The 14,985-nt window shown below is 45.0% G+C and overlaps 2 protein-coding genes across 3 annotated transcripts in view; one reads left to right on the forward strand and one right to left on the reverse strand.

The window, feature by feature from the left end:
• Cfap61 (cilia and flagella associated protein 61) overlaps nucleotides 1-1,412 on the reverse strand; it is a 241,515-nt gene extending 240,103 nt beyond the window's left edge. For both annotated transcript variants that reach the window (XM_023720073.1, XM_023720075.1), the window contains exon 1: nucleotides 1,331-1,412. The gene's annotated coding sequence lies outside the window, so the exon portion shown is untranslated. The remainder of the gene's footprint in view (nucleotides 1-1,330) is intronic.
• A 43-nt stretch (nucleotides 1,413-1,455) lies between these two features.
• Crnkl1 (crooked neck pre-mRNA splicing factor 1) lies at nucleotides 1,456-14,455 on the forward strand. The gene is made up of 13 exons (XM_004635589.3): nucleotides 1,456-1,606; nucleotides 3,319-3,471; nucleotides 4,576-4,667; nucleotides 5,488-5,646; nucleotides 6,407-6,752; nucleotides 7,670-7,840; nucleotides 8,646-8,837; nucleotides 9,870-9,929; nucleotides 10,392-10,472; nucleotides 11,489-11,728; nucleotides 12,738-12,839; nucleotides 13,191-13,439; nucleotides 14,240-14,455. The coding sequence occupies exons 1-13, from the start codon at nucleotides 1,556-1,558 to the stop codon at nucleotides 14,405-14,407; spliced, it is 2,064 nt and encodes a 687-aa protein (XP_004635646.1). The 5' UTR covers nucleotides 1,456-1,555; the 3' UTR covers nucleotides 14,408-14,455.
• Nucleotides 14,456-14,985: the final 530 nt, after the last annotated feature.

A 14,985-nucleotide genomic window follows, 5' to 3' on the forward strand; every position in this document is an offset into this window, starting at 1 on the left:
AACACCGCCTCCATTTTTACCACACTCTGCAAAAATAAACAAACATGGCCGGGGAGATAGCTCAGCCACATAAGTTCCTGCCTGAGAAGCACAAGCTCCTGAGTTCAATCCTCAGTACTACAAAAGGAAAATTAAATAAATAAATAAATAAATAAGCATGTGTTTAAACTAGGGCACTCTACCTTTGTCCATCAACCACATGAGAGTCTAGCTACCAGAACAATGGGTTCTAAACAAGTCTAAAAAGTAAGTATGTTTATAGTAATTATTAGAAATAGAGAAAAAATAAATAAAAAATTGAGAGAATAACTACTAAAAGAGAATAGAAACTTTTAAAATAGAAAATGTGGTTATTAATATTTAAACTAACCACAGAACTTAAAACAATGAATACACTTATAAACGAATTATTTAGAAAAAAGCATATAAAAATGCGAAATATGGTTGAGACATGTAAGACAATCTCTTGTAGCCGGTCAGTAGTGAGGATGCTTTGTATGGAGCAGGGTAGGAGGTACACGGCAAATCTCTGTACCATCACCTCGTTTTAAAAGTATTTTACAAATTGCATTAACCAAACGTATTTTGTTTCTCAAGGCAGGCCACGTAGTGTACCAGCTGACATTTACGGGGCATTTTACACAGATTTCAGTTTGTTTGTTTTTATGTATTTACTAAGGATCTCAATCGGACCGTAGGGATCCTGTTTTTCAGCCTCGCAAGCATTGGGATTACAGCATGTGCCACCACGCCCAGTCCGAGCGCGCCTCTGGGGCCGGGGATCGAACACCCAGTCCCTGCGCCTGGCTAAGCAGGCGCTTTAGTCGGCTGAGCTATCTAGCCGGCCCTCAGCCTTAAGGGTATTAAGATCAGTATCTTTGTTTTATAGTTGAGAGCGTTGGCGGTTAAGAAAACTTAGGCAATAACGGCACAATCGCAACTTTAGTTTCTTTTCCACAGAGCTGAGTGGTTACATTGCTTCATTCTCTTGACTGTTCCTCACAGCAATGATTTGTTTTATGTTGGTAGTGCGGCCTCGCGCACCCCAGGCGAACTCTATCCCTGAACGCCTTCTCCAGCCAATAGCTGAGATGTAGAAACGCCTTGCCTCATTTCAAATTTCGAGCCTCAGCATTCGTACTAGGGTGCCAGCGTCGGCAACCAGCGGCGCGGGGCGGACTAGGAGGAGCGCACGGCCCACCGCAGCCCCCAGGCGCCTCGCCGGACCCAGCCCGAACGCGCCTCCTTTTCCCGGGCAGCCAGCCTCGGGTCCTCAGGGCCCCGGTTCCTTCCGTCCAGTCAAGCGACTGGAGACGCGCCGCAGACCCACCTCTCTGTGACTCCGGAAGCCTCACTCACTGCAAGGTAGGACGCGCGGCCCCGTTACCACGGAAACCGAGCGAGATCTTGGCGCGGGGTGACGTCATAGGACAGCGACAAGTTCCGCTTCCGGTTCCTGGCCCAGGTTGTTTTTAGATTCGGAGGTCTGCAAGACTTTCGAGCGGGTTTCTGGAGTGGGCTTGGGCGGCGATCTGCCGAAGTCAGCTCCACCGACATGGCGGCCTCCACCGCGGCCGGAAAGCAGCGAATTCCCAAGGTGGCCAAGGTAAGCAACGGCGGGGAAGGGGCCCTGGCGGAAGAATGGTTTTCCGGGAGGCCCCCCTTAGCTGTCCGAGGGGAAGACGAGAGGGAGGGTCGGCCGGGATCGTGTCGCCTGCGGTGCTGTCATCACCGGGGATCGTGCGCGACTCTGGGGATTGGGAGCGGGGACGCTCTGAGGAGCTTTAGAACCACCCGAGGAACTCGCAGCCTCGCCTGTGTCGTTGGGCTCGGGGGTCTTCAGCCTCGCCGAGGACATCACATTTCAGCACAGTGAAGGCTGGGTGGAAGTTAGCCCAGAGGATAGTGGGAGCTTTTAGAGTAGACCTAATGTGAGCTACTTAAACAGCGGGTTTTTTTGATGGTTTTGTCGATGGCTGATGCTGACCAAGAGCTATGTGAGGGTCTGTCCCCAGCTTTTACGGATACTTTTCCTCCAGTCTGTCATTTTCCAGCTAGGGCTCCCTAATGCTTAACCTTTAGGCACCTTGTTTAGATGACTTCCTCAAAACTTAATGCTCATTAGAGCTATCATTATTTTACACACGACATTAAGTAATTTCTTATAAGTCAGTTTCTTAACTACTTTCGATTGAGATGCAGTCTCACAATGTCAGAATCTGAGACTCTGACTTGTAGGCTCTACGATCCCTCTTGAGCTCCCTGGTAGCTGGAACTCCAGGCCTGCACTACCATACTTGGAATTTCAAATCGAGAAAATTTTATTGGACGCCACTGGTTCAACGAAAATTGTGTGCCAGCCACATACATAATTTAAACTTGTCTCACAGACAGATTTAAAAAGCAAAAACAGGTGAGCTTAATTTTAGTAATATATTTTACTTAACCTAGTCTATCAAAAATATGATTTCAACACAGTATCACTATAATAGGTTAATGAGAGTTTGAGATATATATATCTGTTTTACAAGCCAGTGTGTGTTTTACACTTACAGTCCATCCCAGGTTGGCCTCACCAAATGACTGGTAGCCACTGTGCTGGACAGCATAGCTCTGAGACCTTAAGAAGCTTAAAGTAATGATGGGAACATAGTAAGTTTAGGTTGATTTGAAATACCTGCTGTGAAGGAGAGATAGCTCATTGGCATAAATGCCTGCCTGGCAAGCACAGGTCCTTAGTTCAATCCCTGGTACCCCGCCCCCCAAAAAAAGTGTAAAATACCTGCTGTGGTGGTACATGCCAATAATCCCAATACTTAAGGAGTCTGAGACAGGAGGAATAAAGTGAGCTGGAGGCCAGCCTGCACCTCAAAATGAAACCCTGTCATCAGTCAGTCAGTGAGTCAACTTAAAATGTTATGAAGAACCCAACCAAATCATCCACTAGGAGCATTAAAATAAGTTGAAGAATTCTGCAAATAGAGGTTGGAATAGGTAAGAAACTCTTCATATCTTGATAAAGCAAGGTGTTTTACTTAGTTTATTATTATGTTCACCTAAAAGGGAAATTTTCTTTTTTTATTTCTGCAACCTTTTTCTCTTGCAACTTTTAACAATTTATAAATAGGTACTGTGTATGACATAGAAAATTACAATTTTAATCAGCTTCATAAGGGAATGTGAATCTGTTGTACAAAAAGGACATACTGTAATCAAACTTAAATTAACATCCTAAAAGTGTGAGCCTATTTTTTAATCCTTCGTAAACCCAGTGTGAAAAGCTTTTATCAAAAATAGAAATATCTTCTTTCTTAAAAGGTGAAAAACAAAGCACCGGCTGAAGTACAAATAACTGCTGAGCAACTCTTAAGAGAAGCCAAAGAAAGAGAACTTGAGCTTCTCCCGCCTCCACCTCAGCAGAAGATCACAGATGAAGAAGAATTAAATGATTATAAGCTAAGGAAAAGGAAGGTCAGTCCGCATGGCATCTTTCCATCTGTTGAATTGGTGTGAGTCTGTAACATAGGATGAGGTCATTACTCTAACCACTTGAATAATATAACTTGCGGGTATTGTATCTCATTGAATGGTATAAAACATACTGTGAGTTTAAAAGAAATTGAGTCTGCCAGGGACATGATTTTGGTGCTGAACTAAGACAGGTGGCAGTTTAACAGATTGAACAGTGACACTTGGAAGGAAGTTGTGCAGGCCACCTGGCAGGGCTACACTGCTGCTTCTGTTGGGCTTTAAGAGCTGCCACCCAGAAAGAACCAGGAGAAGCTTGTGGGTTTGACTCAGCCTCTTACATATGGATTATTTTAAACCACTATCCTTGTTGTGTCCACTTGTTATTGTCAAAGTACAGGGGTCCCTCACTTACCACAGAGGTTATGTTGCAGACCCCTTCGCTACAAGTGAAAATCAGCGAAGTAATGACGTTGTATTTATTTTAGCATACATATATATATATATATATATATATATATATATTTAAAACTTTATAAACCTTTTCCACACTCTTATAAGCCTTTCCCACACTTTTAAAAACACTTCTAATGTTCCTAACCATTTTCGAAACTTGTAAACCTCCGCAGTTTTAGCAATGTACATGTACTGTATGGTCCTGCAAAATCCCACGACATAGCGAAAATCCACAATAAGTAATTCAGATTAATATTTTTTGAAAACCCAAGAATCAGTCTGCAAAAGTTGAGCTGAGAAATAGAGAGGGACTACTGTGATACGTATATGATTCTAAGCAGTAAAGGATTTAAAGGTATTGTTCAAAAACATCTTCTTCTGAAGAAGATATTAAAGTATCCTTTGTCATAAGCAATAGGAGAAAATAGCAACGTTCTGCTAATTTTGTTTCTTTTTGTTTCCTTACATGGAAGACTTTAAAAGACACCCGTAACTGTAACCTCCCATAGTGAGTAGCTCTTCCTCAAGGATTCCTGGATGTAGCTTTTCTTAAATAAAAGCAGAATGAATCAACAGGAAGTGCACAACAGACAAAGGGTGGTGTCATTTGAGTTCTTTTTCCATTAACTTGACCTTTTCCGTTTCTCCCAGACTTTCGAAGATAATATAAGAAAGAACAGGACTGTGATTAGTAACTGGATAAAGTACGCACAATGGGAAGAAAGTCTAAAGGAGATTCAGAGGTAAATTTATTGAGAGTACAGTTCTGTATGTATAGGTGTTGTAAACACATACGCAGAGAAGAAATTATTGCTGAAAGCGTAACTCAATGTGTAAAGATCTCACATAACAACAGATGAAAAGGTAGAAAAAGCTCAGGCACAGGTGAAAGCATGTGCCTTTGGTGGCGGCTGTCAGCCTGCATGCCGTGGAACCCCAGGGTTCTCCGAGGAGCCTCAGAAGCACTAAGATGGAGGTCTGGGGGAGCAGCAGGAGGGTCTTGCCAGCACTCTGTGACTGTTGCTTCTGTATTCATTGGCTTTTTGTATTACTGAGATTTTAAAAATGAAAGTGCTCTGCTGAACACCAACAGTCAACAAGATGAAAATCGCAATCTGGCCTTTCCTGCTGTCCGTCTGTCTGGATTCATGCTCACTCCTCTGCTTGTGCTATGCCTGGGAGCCTGCCACTCCCTGCACCCATCGTTCCTCCCGCTGGGACACTGAGAGCTCTGCTGTGGAGCAGCACCCTGCCCACCAGCACGGGCTTCCTGGCCAGCCCAACCCCCCTCGGGTTCACACCTGAGACTGTTCCTCCAGATATCGCTTCTTTTATTCTGCTTCCTGTGCAGATCTGATGGTCATGCTTGTCACACCGTATTATAGTTACATGCATTTCTGTCATTCTAGTGGGCTTTGTAAGGTTCCAGAGAATATCCTCTAGCTTACCTTTTATCCCCAGAGCTAGGCTTGTGGTAGGTACTCAGTGAGATGCAAATAGCGTGAAGAAACTGCTACATATGTCATATGTACTGTTTCTCATGCCCTGCAAATCTTCTTCAAGGGCTCGATCCATATACGAGCGTGCTTTAGATGTAGACTATCGAAATATCACGCTCTGGCTGAAGTATGCAGAAATGGAAATGAAGAACCGGCAAGTCAACCATGCCCGGAACATCTGGGACCGGGCCATCACCACTCTGCCGCGAGTCAACCAGTTCTGGTAAGTTTCTCATCTGGATGTGCTCTACACAGCCCTTGGAGACTGGAGCAATTCCATACTTCTGTGGATCTATTTTATGCACATAGGGTGCTGTGGCGATAGCTTGGGGGTCTAAGTACCTGCCTGCCAAGTGTAAGGACCCAGGTTTGATCCCCGGTACCACATGGCATGCCTGCCTTGTCCTGAGCACACACCTGTAATCCCAGTGCTGGGGAGGGTGAGACAGGAGGATCACTACAAGTCCCAGTAGCACAGTGGGACCCTGTACCAAATAAATATTTTATGTACACAGCACCATTGTTTATATTTATTGTTCTACTTTTTGTTTAAACATACTCTGGTTTTTAATGTATCGTAGTCTATTAAGTTATAATCCTAATGTTCAATAATTAAGTAATCAAAGCTAAAACCTTCTAATCTATGTGTATAAGAAACTTCTTATTGGGCCAGGAAGATAGCTCAGCAGCTGAAGCACCTGCCTGACAAGCACAAGGTCCTGAGCTCGATCCCCAGTACCATAAAAAAGAAAAGAAAAGAAAAACTTCTTGTTGAACTGTGAAATTTTTAAGAAAAATGCCTTTATTTCCCAATGGTACATCCTTTTTGGGGGGTTATGTTTAAATGAGAAAATATTTTTGATTTAAGTTTAGGCAAGATAAAACTTCCCTCTACTTCCCATTTAACAAAGAAAGAACTAGAGATTCCAAAGATTGCACTTCCCCAAGTCCCTGTGACCAATTTTGGGGTGGCTGTGTCCCAGGTACAAATACACATACATGGAGGAGATGCTGGGCAATGTGCCCGGTGCCCGGCAGGTGTTCGAGCGCTGGATGGAGTGGCAGCCCGAGGAACAGGCCTGGCACTCGTACATCAACTTCGAGCTGAGGTACAAGGAGGTGGAGCGGGCCCGCACCATCTACGAGCGCTTTGTCCTCGTGCACCCCGACGTGAAGAACTGGATCAAGTACGCCCGCTTTGAAGAGAAACACGCTTACTTTGCTCATGCCCGAAAAGTGTACGAGCGAGCAGTGGAATTCTTTGGAGATGAACATATGGACGAACACTTGTATGTCGCCTTTGCTAAATTTGAAGAAAATCAGAAAGAAGTAAGTACTTCAAAACCTTGATTGCACTTCAGGGGAACTTAAAAAAGGTGACGCGGGGTGCACAGAGAGAGATTTTACAGAGATCCCCTGCATGAGGTGGAGTATTTCTGCAGGGAGGTGACAAAAGCAGAGCCAGGCAAGATCAAGAGAGCCTACTAAAATGATTTGGCATAGAAAGATTTCGATGTATGTGCTGACTTCTTTCATTTATAGTACTAGTTAGACTATCTGAGTTGTTTGAAGAGAAAGTTTGTTGTGTTTCTTTTTTAGTATCAGAATTGTTTCAGTTTATGTCTTGTACTGCTTTGAAGATAGTGATCATGTAGTAATTTGTTATTCTCTTATTATTTACTTTGTTGTTTTTTTGTTTGTTTGTTTGTTTTTGCGGAACCGGGGATTGAACTCAGGCCCTTGCGCTTGCCAGGCAAGCGCTTATGCTACTGAGCCATCTCCCGGCCCCTCTTATTATTTACTTATGAAATTTTATTTTTCTGTAAAATAAGAATGGAGTGAGATTGGCAGGTTCAGGAAAGATAGGGCTATGTTAAAGAGCTGCAGGAGCGAAGGGGGAAGGGAGATAAGCAGAGAGGACCCGTGGGCTTGGTGTGTGACAGCTGATGTCGCCTGCTCAGACTGGGGTGCCCCAGGGGGGCAGGAAGATCAGCTGGGTCCTATTAAGAGCTTTGTCCCAAACTTCCAGCTGGCAGCGCTCAGCAGTCAGCATCGCTCGGCTCATGGAGCTGGGGCCAGTGCAGCCCTTCCTGACAGAAGCACCTTCAGGCAGTTGGGGGAAGTCTCATCTCGCCGCCTAGCCTCTGGCTTAGAAGTTCTGTCAGGTGACAGCATGGTCATTCTGCAGGCGGTGAGCAGAAAGAGCGTACCGTGTCATGGCCACTAACTGTGACATCTGTTTTCAGTTCGAAAGGGTACGTGTCATCTACAAGTATGCCCTAGATAGAATCCCGAAACACGAGGCCCAAGAACTCTTTAAAAACTATACCATCTTTGAGAAGAAGTTTGGCGACAGGAGGGGCATTGAAGATATCATCGTGAGCAAGCGGAGATTCCAGTATGAAGAGGAAGTGAAGGTGGGTGCGAGGGGAGGGGAGGGAAGGAAAGGGGCTGGTGGTGAGGGCGGCAGAATGGCAGTCAGCGCTGTGAGTGAGGCTCCTCTGGCGGTGTCTGGTGGATGGGCAGCTGCTACGCGACGGTGCTGGAGAAGGTACATGGGCCCTGCTTGGACGGGCTCTGCCAGTCACTGTGTTCGCTTTCATACCATGGAGCGCAAGCAAACGCATTGTAGACCTGAGCTCACTTCTGGAAGATGGTGGAGTGGAGTCGTCACGGTTGATCCCAAAGCTCAGGCTTAACTGCAGAACGCAAGATGCTTGCTGGCTCTGGTCCTGTTCCTAGTGGTAAAACTGTGGTATTGAAATAAAACACTGTTCCTTCCAGATGAACTTAGGTACCTCCAATCGCAGGACTGAGACTGGGGCTAGCTTAGGTGATAAGTGAACGAAGTATGCTCCAGAGAAGTCACTTTCAGTGGAAAAGCAGGGTTCACAGTTGTGGGCATGGTATAATTCCACTGTCATATTACAAACACAATGTTGTCTTTATGTAGACAAACACACTAAGTAAGTGTCTCATTACTAAGTGATCATCTTGGGAGTTAGGACTCTAGGATGGGGCTTTGCTCCCAGCCACTGACCTGCTCCCTGTGTTTTTCTTTCCTGTTTAGACAGTCTCAGGGGTGGTGTTTTAAACTGAGACACTGGGTATAATCTAGGGAACAAATTACGAACTAGAAAGAGACTCTGGTCCTCCTTTGAGCTCACATAGCTAGCAGTAGAGCTCTTGGTTTCATTTCACTGATGAGCTGCTTGTCTCCAGGCTAATCCACACAATTATGATGCATGGTTCGATTACTTGCGCCTGGTAGAAAGTGATGCTGAAGCTGAGACCGTGCGTGAAGTGTACGAGAGAGCAATAGCCAATGTCCCACCCATCCCAGAGAAGCGGCACTGGAAGCGCTACATCTACCTGTGGATCAACTACGCACTGTATGAGGAACTGGAGGCAAAGGTGAGATGCTGCTGCCCTGGCCTCAGCCCCCCTCCTGTTCAGTTACAGTCCTTGGAAAGCAAGGGGTTTACACTGACTGTAAACCCATACAGGTCTCTTTCTGACACTGTAGACTGTGTGCCTATTCTGGGTAAAGATGGGGGGGTTGGTTTATTTGGGGGTTTTGTGTGTATTTATTTATCTATTTATTTGGTACAGGGTCTCACTGCACAGCTCAAACTCATAGTGATCTTCCTGTCTCAACCTCCCTAGCACTGGGATTATAGGCATGCACCATCACACCCAGTTTTGGGGCATGAAGTAGCAGGGATTGAACCCGAGTCCTTGCACTTGCTGGGCAGGCGCTTAGACCGCCAAGCTATCTCCCCAGCCCTACTTTGTTGTTTAAGCCTTTAGGCACAAGATGCCATCTGGAATTTGAAATAAACCAAACCTTCCTTACTTATGTAGTTTCCTGAGTATTCTCATAAGTAAGGACCATAGGTAGAATCCTTATTTTTGCTTTCAGTAAAAAATTAAGTTACATTTTCAGAAATTGGCTAATAGGTAAAGATTAATGAACCTTTTCCTCTTGGTATCAGGCTATAAAATGTCTGTTTCTTTCCATCAGGCAGAAGGCCTTTCTGTGAAGAAACACTCAGTTTAATGGCTTTATTGTGGGTGATTCTTAAAGCAGAGTTTGATGGCCAAGGTGTTCACATTTGTGATTATACATGGAGTCTGTGTTTGCCAACAGCAGCTTGAGCAAATATTCAGTGTTGGGAGTATACATTTTTACTGGCATTCATAAAATTAATAGAGGGGCTGGGGATTTGGCTCAGTGGTAGAATGCTTGCCTAGCAAGCTGGAAGCACTGGGTTCGGTCCTTGGCACCAAAAACAAAACATAAACCTTCCCTAAAAAACAATTCAACCAAAAAAATATGGTAAAATCAAAAAGACCAAAAACAAACAAGACAACTGCATAAAATTAATAGAATTAGTACTATCAGCAGACTTCAGTATTTTGTGAAATTTTCTTATCCTGATACAGGATCCTGAAAGGACAAGACAAGTCTACCGGGCCACTCTGGAATTAGTTCCACACAAAAAGGTATGCATGCTTGAAAGTGTTGTCTTAACCCAGCCAAAATCTTCTGGATGCTTGTGAGTGAAAGTATTTATTGACTATTTCCCTGCGCTTGGCACCATGGAAAACACAAATTAAAAGTGAGATGTATTCTGTACCTATTAAAATAGCAGGTAACTGCTAATCCTGCAGAAAGTCAGAGGAAGTGGGGAAAACTGAATGCCCAGAGCAGGAGAAAGAAGACAGCGCAGTGTGGGTGGAAACACAGGGTGGGGTTGCAGGTAGCAGAGTGCCAACGGGCACCCTTTCCGGGGCGGCTGAGAGGTCAGTGCTACCATGTTTCCCAGCATGAGAAAGGAAAGCATGTTCCTGCTCTAGAAGTATCCTTAAACTCCCTTCCTGGCATAGAGGCATAAAACAGGGCCAGTCTAAACAGGCTGATACATCATAACATACTGTAACATCAGTTTCTGTTTTGTTTTCTAGTTTACATTTGCCAAAATGTGGTTATATTATGCACAGTTTGAAATAAGACAGAAAAATTTACCATTTGCCAGACGAGCTTTGGTAAGTAAAGGTCAAGATGCTTCATAAAATTCTATGAGAAGGAAACTAGAATCCTAGTGCTTACAGATTTGTAATTCCTGCTTTAAAAAACAACAGACAGCCAGGCATGGTATGCACCCCTGTAATCCCAGCACTCGGGAGGCTGAGCCAGGAGGATGGCTGCAACTTCCAGGCTAGCCTGGGCTACAGAGTGAGCTTGAGGCAGCCTGAACTGCATAGTGAAATCCTGTCTCAAAAAGACAAAAGGAAAAACAAAGCCAGACACTATGTTTTTATAGCCAGGGACATGTTAGAAAGCAAGCAGCCCTTGCAGAGACACTTGTAGCAATGCCCGGATCATTTTAGTCATCCAGGGCAAGTAAATATTCTCTCTCAGCCCTAGAAATGTCTATAGCTCTTACAAGGTCTGTCCTCAGACTAATCTGGTCCTGTACAAAAATGGTGGTGTATGAGATATGCCTTCTATTGCTAATTTTACACCATCTGTGAATGAGGTCTAATACTGTTTCAATACAGTGTTCTTGGGGCCGGGGAGATGGCTCAGTGGAATAAGTGCTTCCCTGGCAAGCGCAAGGATCTGAGTTCAATACCCAGTTCCGCAAAAAAAAAAAAAAAAATGTTCTTCACAAAACCCACTCTCAGCCTGGACTCAGGCAGGAAGTCTGTTTTTCTGTTACCTTTTTATTTAAAAGGTGTTTTCCATACATGTAATGTATGTTTCCTAGGGATTCTGAGTTTAAGCAACTTTAAATAAATGGAGAGCATTGCCTCCCACTGGCTACGCACCGTTGAGCCTGGGCATTCTTATTGGCTGCGTGAGTGAAAGAGGTTAACTGGGGTCCTCTGTCCAGACCCACAGTGTAGTGGATGACCCAGGTGACTCAGTGGTCTGCCATGATGCCCTGTAGGTCACGTCCTCCATAGTAGGCAGCCTGCCTAGGACATAGACAGTGACAGTGCCTGTGCCCAGTGACCCCACTAAGACATCATAGTGGCCTGGCTATTTTATTTTCCAGGGAACAGCCATAGGCAAATGTCCAAAGAACAAGTTATTTAAAGGTTACATAGAATTGGAGTTGCAACTTCGAGAATTTGACAGATGCCGGAAGCTTTATGAAAAGTTCCTGGAATTTGGACCTGAAAATTGTACCTCCTGGATTAAATTTGCAGAACTGGAGACAATCCTTGGCGACATTGACAGAGCACGGGCCATCTATGAATTGGCCATCAGCCAGCCACGCCTAGACATGCCAGAGGTGAGGGCCTTGGTGGAACCTCATTTTGCTTTGGCCAATTCTCTTGTGGTCTTGTAGATGGCCATCTATTCTTTTTTTATTTTTTTCTTTTCTTTCTGTTACTGGTTGTCAAACTCAGGACTTTATGCTTTCCAGGCAGGCACTTATGCTGCTGAGCCATCTCCCCTGCCCATACATGGCCATCTAAATGTACATTTCAGGTGCAAAAATATTCAACTAATCTACAGTCACTTCTGATAGAATGGAGGTTTCTGTTTGCAGTGTAGGAAGGTAGGCAGCCAGGATGAATTGAAATATAATGGAGAAGATGACTAGCTCTCTCCTTCCTTGGAAAGACTAAAGGGAGGGGAAAGAGGCCCAGGCACAGCAAGCTCACCTGAAGAGACCAGGGCACGGGGTGAGCAGTGCACAGACTTCCTCAGTCAGTTTTCCTGGATTGGGCCCACAAGAGGCTCCAGCTAAGCCCAGCTGTTTGTGGATTACTGTTGCAGTGTCCTGGATTCCCAGCCCAGCAGTGGTTTAGCACCAACCACATGGTGGCGCCAAACTGCCACTAGGGCCTCTGAGTGGCACAGGCAGCCAGAACCCACACAGCCTTCCGGTGTTGTACCCAGTGTGCCCTGGCATTGAACAGCTCAGCCCCCCAACCACAGCAGGCCAGCCCTTTGTGTACTGCTGGCCACAGCTGTTGCCTCAGGGTGCTTCAGACAGCCCACTTCCAGATGTCCACGCCACAGCTTACTCAGTCTTGGGCCCCAACAGACGGTACCTAAGAGGTCGGCCGCTGTTCAGTATTGATTGAGTTGAACTCAAATAATAGAGGATTTTCCATGAAGGTAAGAACATATACACTGACTACCCTAAGCCTAATTTTCCTTAGAATTTTAACTGTGGATGATCATGAAAGTATCTGGGAGACTCAAATATCTCAGCCTCTTATGAGTTGAACATTTTGAAAAACTGTAAAAGCCTCCTCCTGGTTTGGCAGGCTGACTTACTATCTTTTTAGGTTCTTTGGAAGTCATATATTGATTTTGAGATCGAGCAGGAAGAAACTGAAAGAACACGAAATCTTTACCGGCAGCTGCTTCAACGGACGCAACATGTCAAGGTATCCTGTCCTTTGTAGATGGTCTTTGATTTTGCTTCAGTCAACAATACTGAAAGAAAAATACTGTATTCCTAAATTTTCTTGCTTTTGAAGAGAACTAGTGAGTCTTGGAGGACCTTAGAATGTTAAGCTTATCCTGGGTCATGCGTATACTGTGTGTGACTGTCTTAGATATTCCAAGAGGGAGAAGATGAGCTGTTTGGAGGATCTTGAGCCTGGTACCCCGTAATGAAGCACTGTCTAGTGTGGAACCCTAGAAACGAACATGTCCTGTTTGGGTGTCATTAACTAGAAATTATTACTATTGTTATATCATTGTGGTTAACTTGGCTCCACAATAATTTTTTTAAGGTTTGGATCAGTTTTGCTCAATTTGAATTGTCCTCGGGGAGAGAAGAAAGTGTTGCCAAATGCAGGCAAATCTATGAGGAAGCAAACAAAACCATGCGGAACTGTGAGGAAAAGGAAGAGAGGCTTATGCTGCTGGAATCGTGGCGAAGCTTTGAAGATGAATTTGGAACCGCATCAGATAAGGAGAGAGTGGACAAACTCATGCCGGAGAAAGTCAAGAAGAGAAGAAAGGTCCAGACTGACGACGGGGTAAGAGCCCAGTCCCAGAGTCCAATGCTTCTGACTTTGATACCTGCGCTTTTCAATGGTTCCTGCCTGTGGCCTCAGGATACAAATAGCCAGGAGTAGGAGGACATAGCCTGGATGGACAGGAAGAGTTGCCACAGGCTTCTTGGTGATGCGTGAGTAGGGAGGTCCATGCAGTTGATACCTGCTTCTACAGCACTAGCAGGAAGTCTTCAGCAGGAACTAGGCTCCACGTTCAGCAAGGAGCCAACACTCGAAGGTGGCCCTGTAGGTGATGGGGGGAGGGTGGTGGCAATTGTCACAGGCTTTCACACAGAGACAGCATGGCCTGCCACTGCTGGCAGCTCAGGGAACGTGAGGGGCTGGGACTGGAAGAAATCCCGTACAGGCCGTTGGTGAATGCCAGGCAGGAAGGGCAGGGCAGGGCCACTAGAGGAGTATGGGGAGGACACGGGTAAGCGTCTGGAGGTGAGGGTGTGAGGGCAGGAGCTTTAGGCCGTGATGCAGATTTCAGGCTCTGCTCCTGGATAAATGCTTCATAAAACGTAAAACTTTAACCCTTAAGTACAAGACTGCAAGATGGTGTTGGAGGCGCTGGCTTGTTGACTGTGGAGAAGCCATGCTTTGCTTCCACCAGTTTTCAGTTCCCTTCAGTGACAGCCACTGCTCATGCACTGCCGGGCTCCCAGGCCCAGCTGTTGCTGCTTCTGTAGGAAGCTTCTGTGTTGTTTTTAAAAAAGGAAGACAGTTTGCGTCATAACTGTGAAACCTGAGTGTTTGCTTACTTTGTTTTGTCTCTGCAGTCCGACGCAGGCTGGGAAGAATACTATGACTACATCTTTCCCGAGGACGCTGCCAACCAGCCCAACCTTAAGCTGCTGGCCATGGCCAAGCTTTGGAAGAAACAGCAGCAGGAAAAGGAGGCTGCTGAGCAGGATCCAGATAAGGACATTGATGAGAGTGAATCTTGATCTTTTTCATATTGATAAATGTTTTATTATTTTCATAAATTAATAGTTTGCAGCACTTATGACTCCTGAAGGTGTTTATATTCACTAGTAAGAATTGCTTGGAATCTCTGGCAATTTTGAATTACTTTTGAAATGTTCTTGGGCACATTGGGGACTTACCAGACTTCCAGGACTCCACACCCTGCCTTATGAAATCCAATTAAGGTCACGCTCACCATCTTATAGATGGGCCCCCAGACTTCTCAATCTTTTTAAAAGAAGGTTTGCAGGTTACACTCTTAATATAGGTGTAGATTTCTCTTGATTATCTGCTTCCAAAAGATGTTACGCATTCATTTGAAACCTCTGAGCTTACTGCCTTCACTGGCATGCGGACTGGAGATTAGTTCCCAAGGATGCACATGGTGATGGTGTGTCCTGCCTTTTGTCTCCTCACGCAAAATGAGCCAGTGCTGTGACAGCACATTTTGAAGATTAGGAAAGGAAAATACATAATGTATTGCAAATGTTCATTGGTCTGTTTCTAACTGTGTTCATTCTTTGTAGAACTGAATGCAGTGAGGTTAATTCTTAACATC

The sequence above is a fragment of the Octodon degus genome, unplaced genomic scaffold (assembly GCF_000260255.1).
Source record: "Octodon degus isolate 3935 unplaced genomic scaffold, OctDeg1.0 scaffold00073, whole genome shotgun sequence".
Classification (NCBI taxonomy): Eukaryota; Metazoa; Chordata; class Mammalia; order Rodentia; family Octodontidae; genus Octodon; species Octodon degus.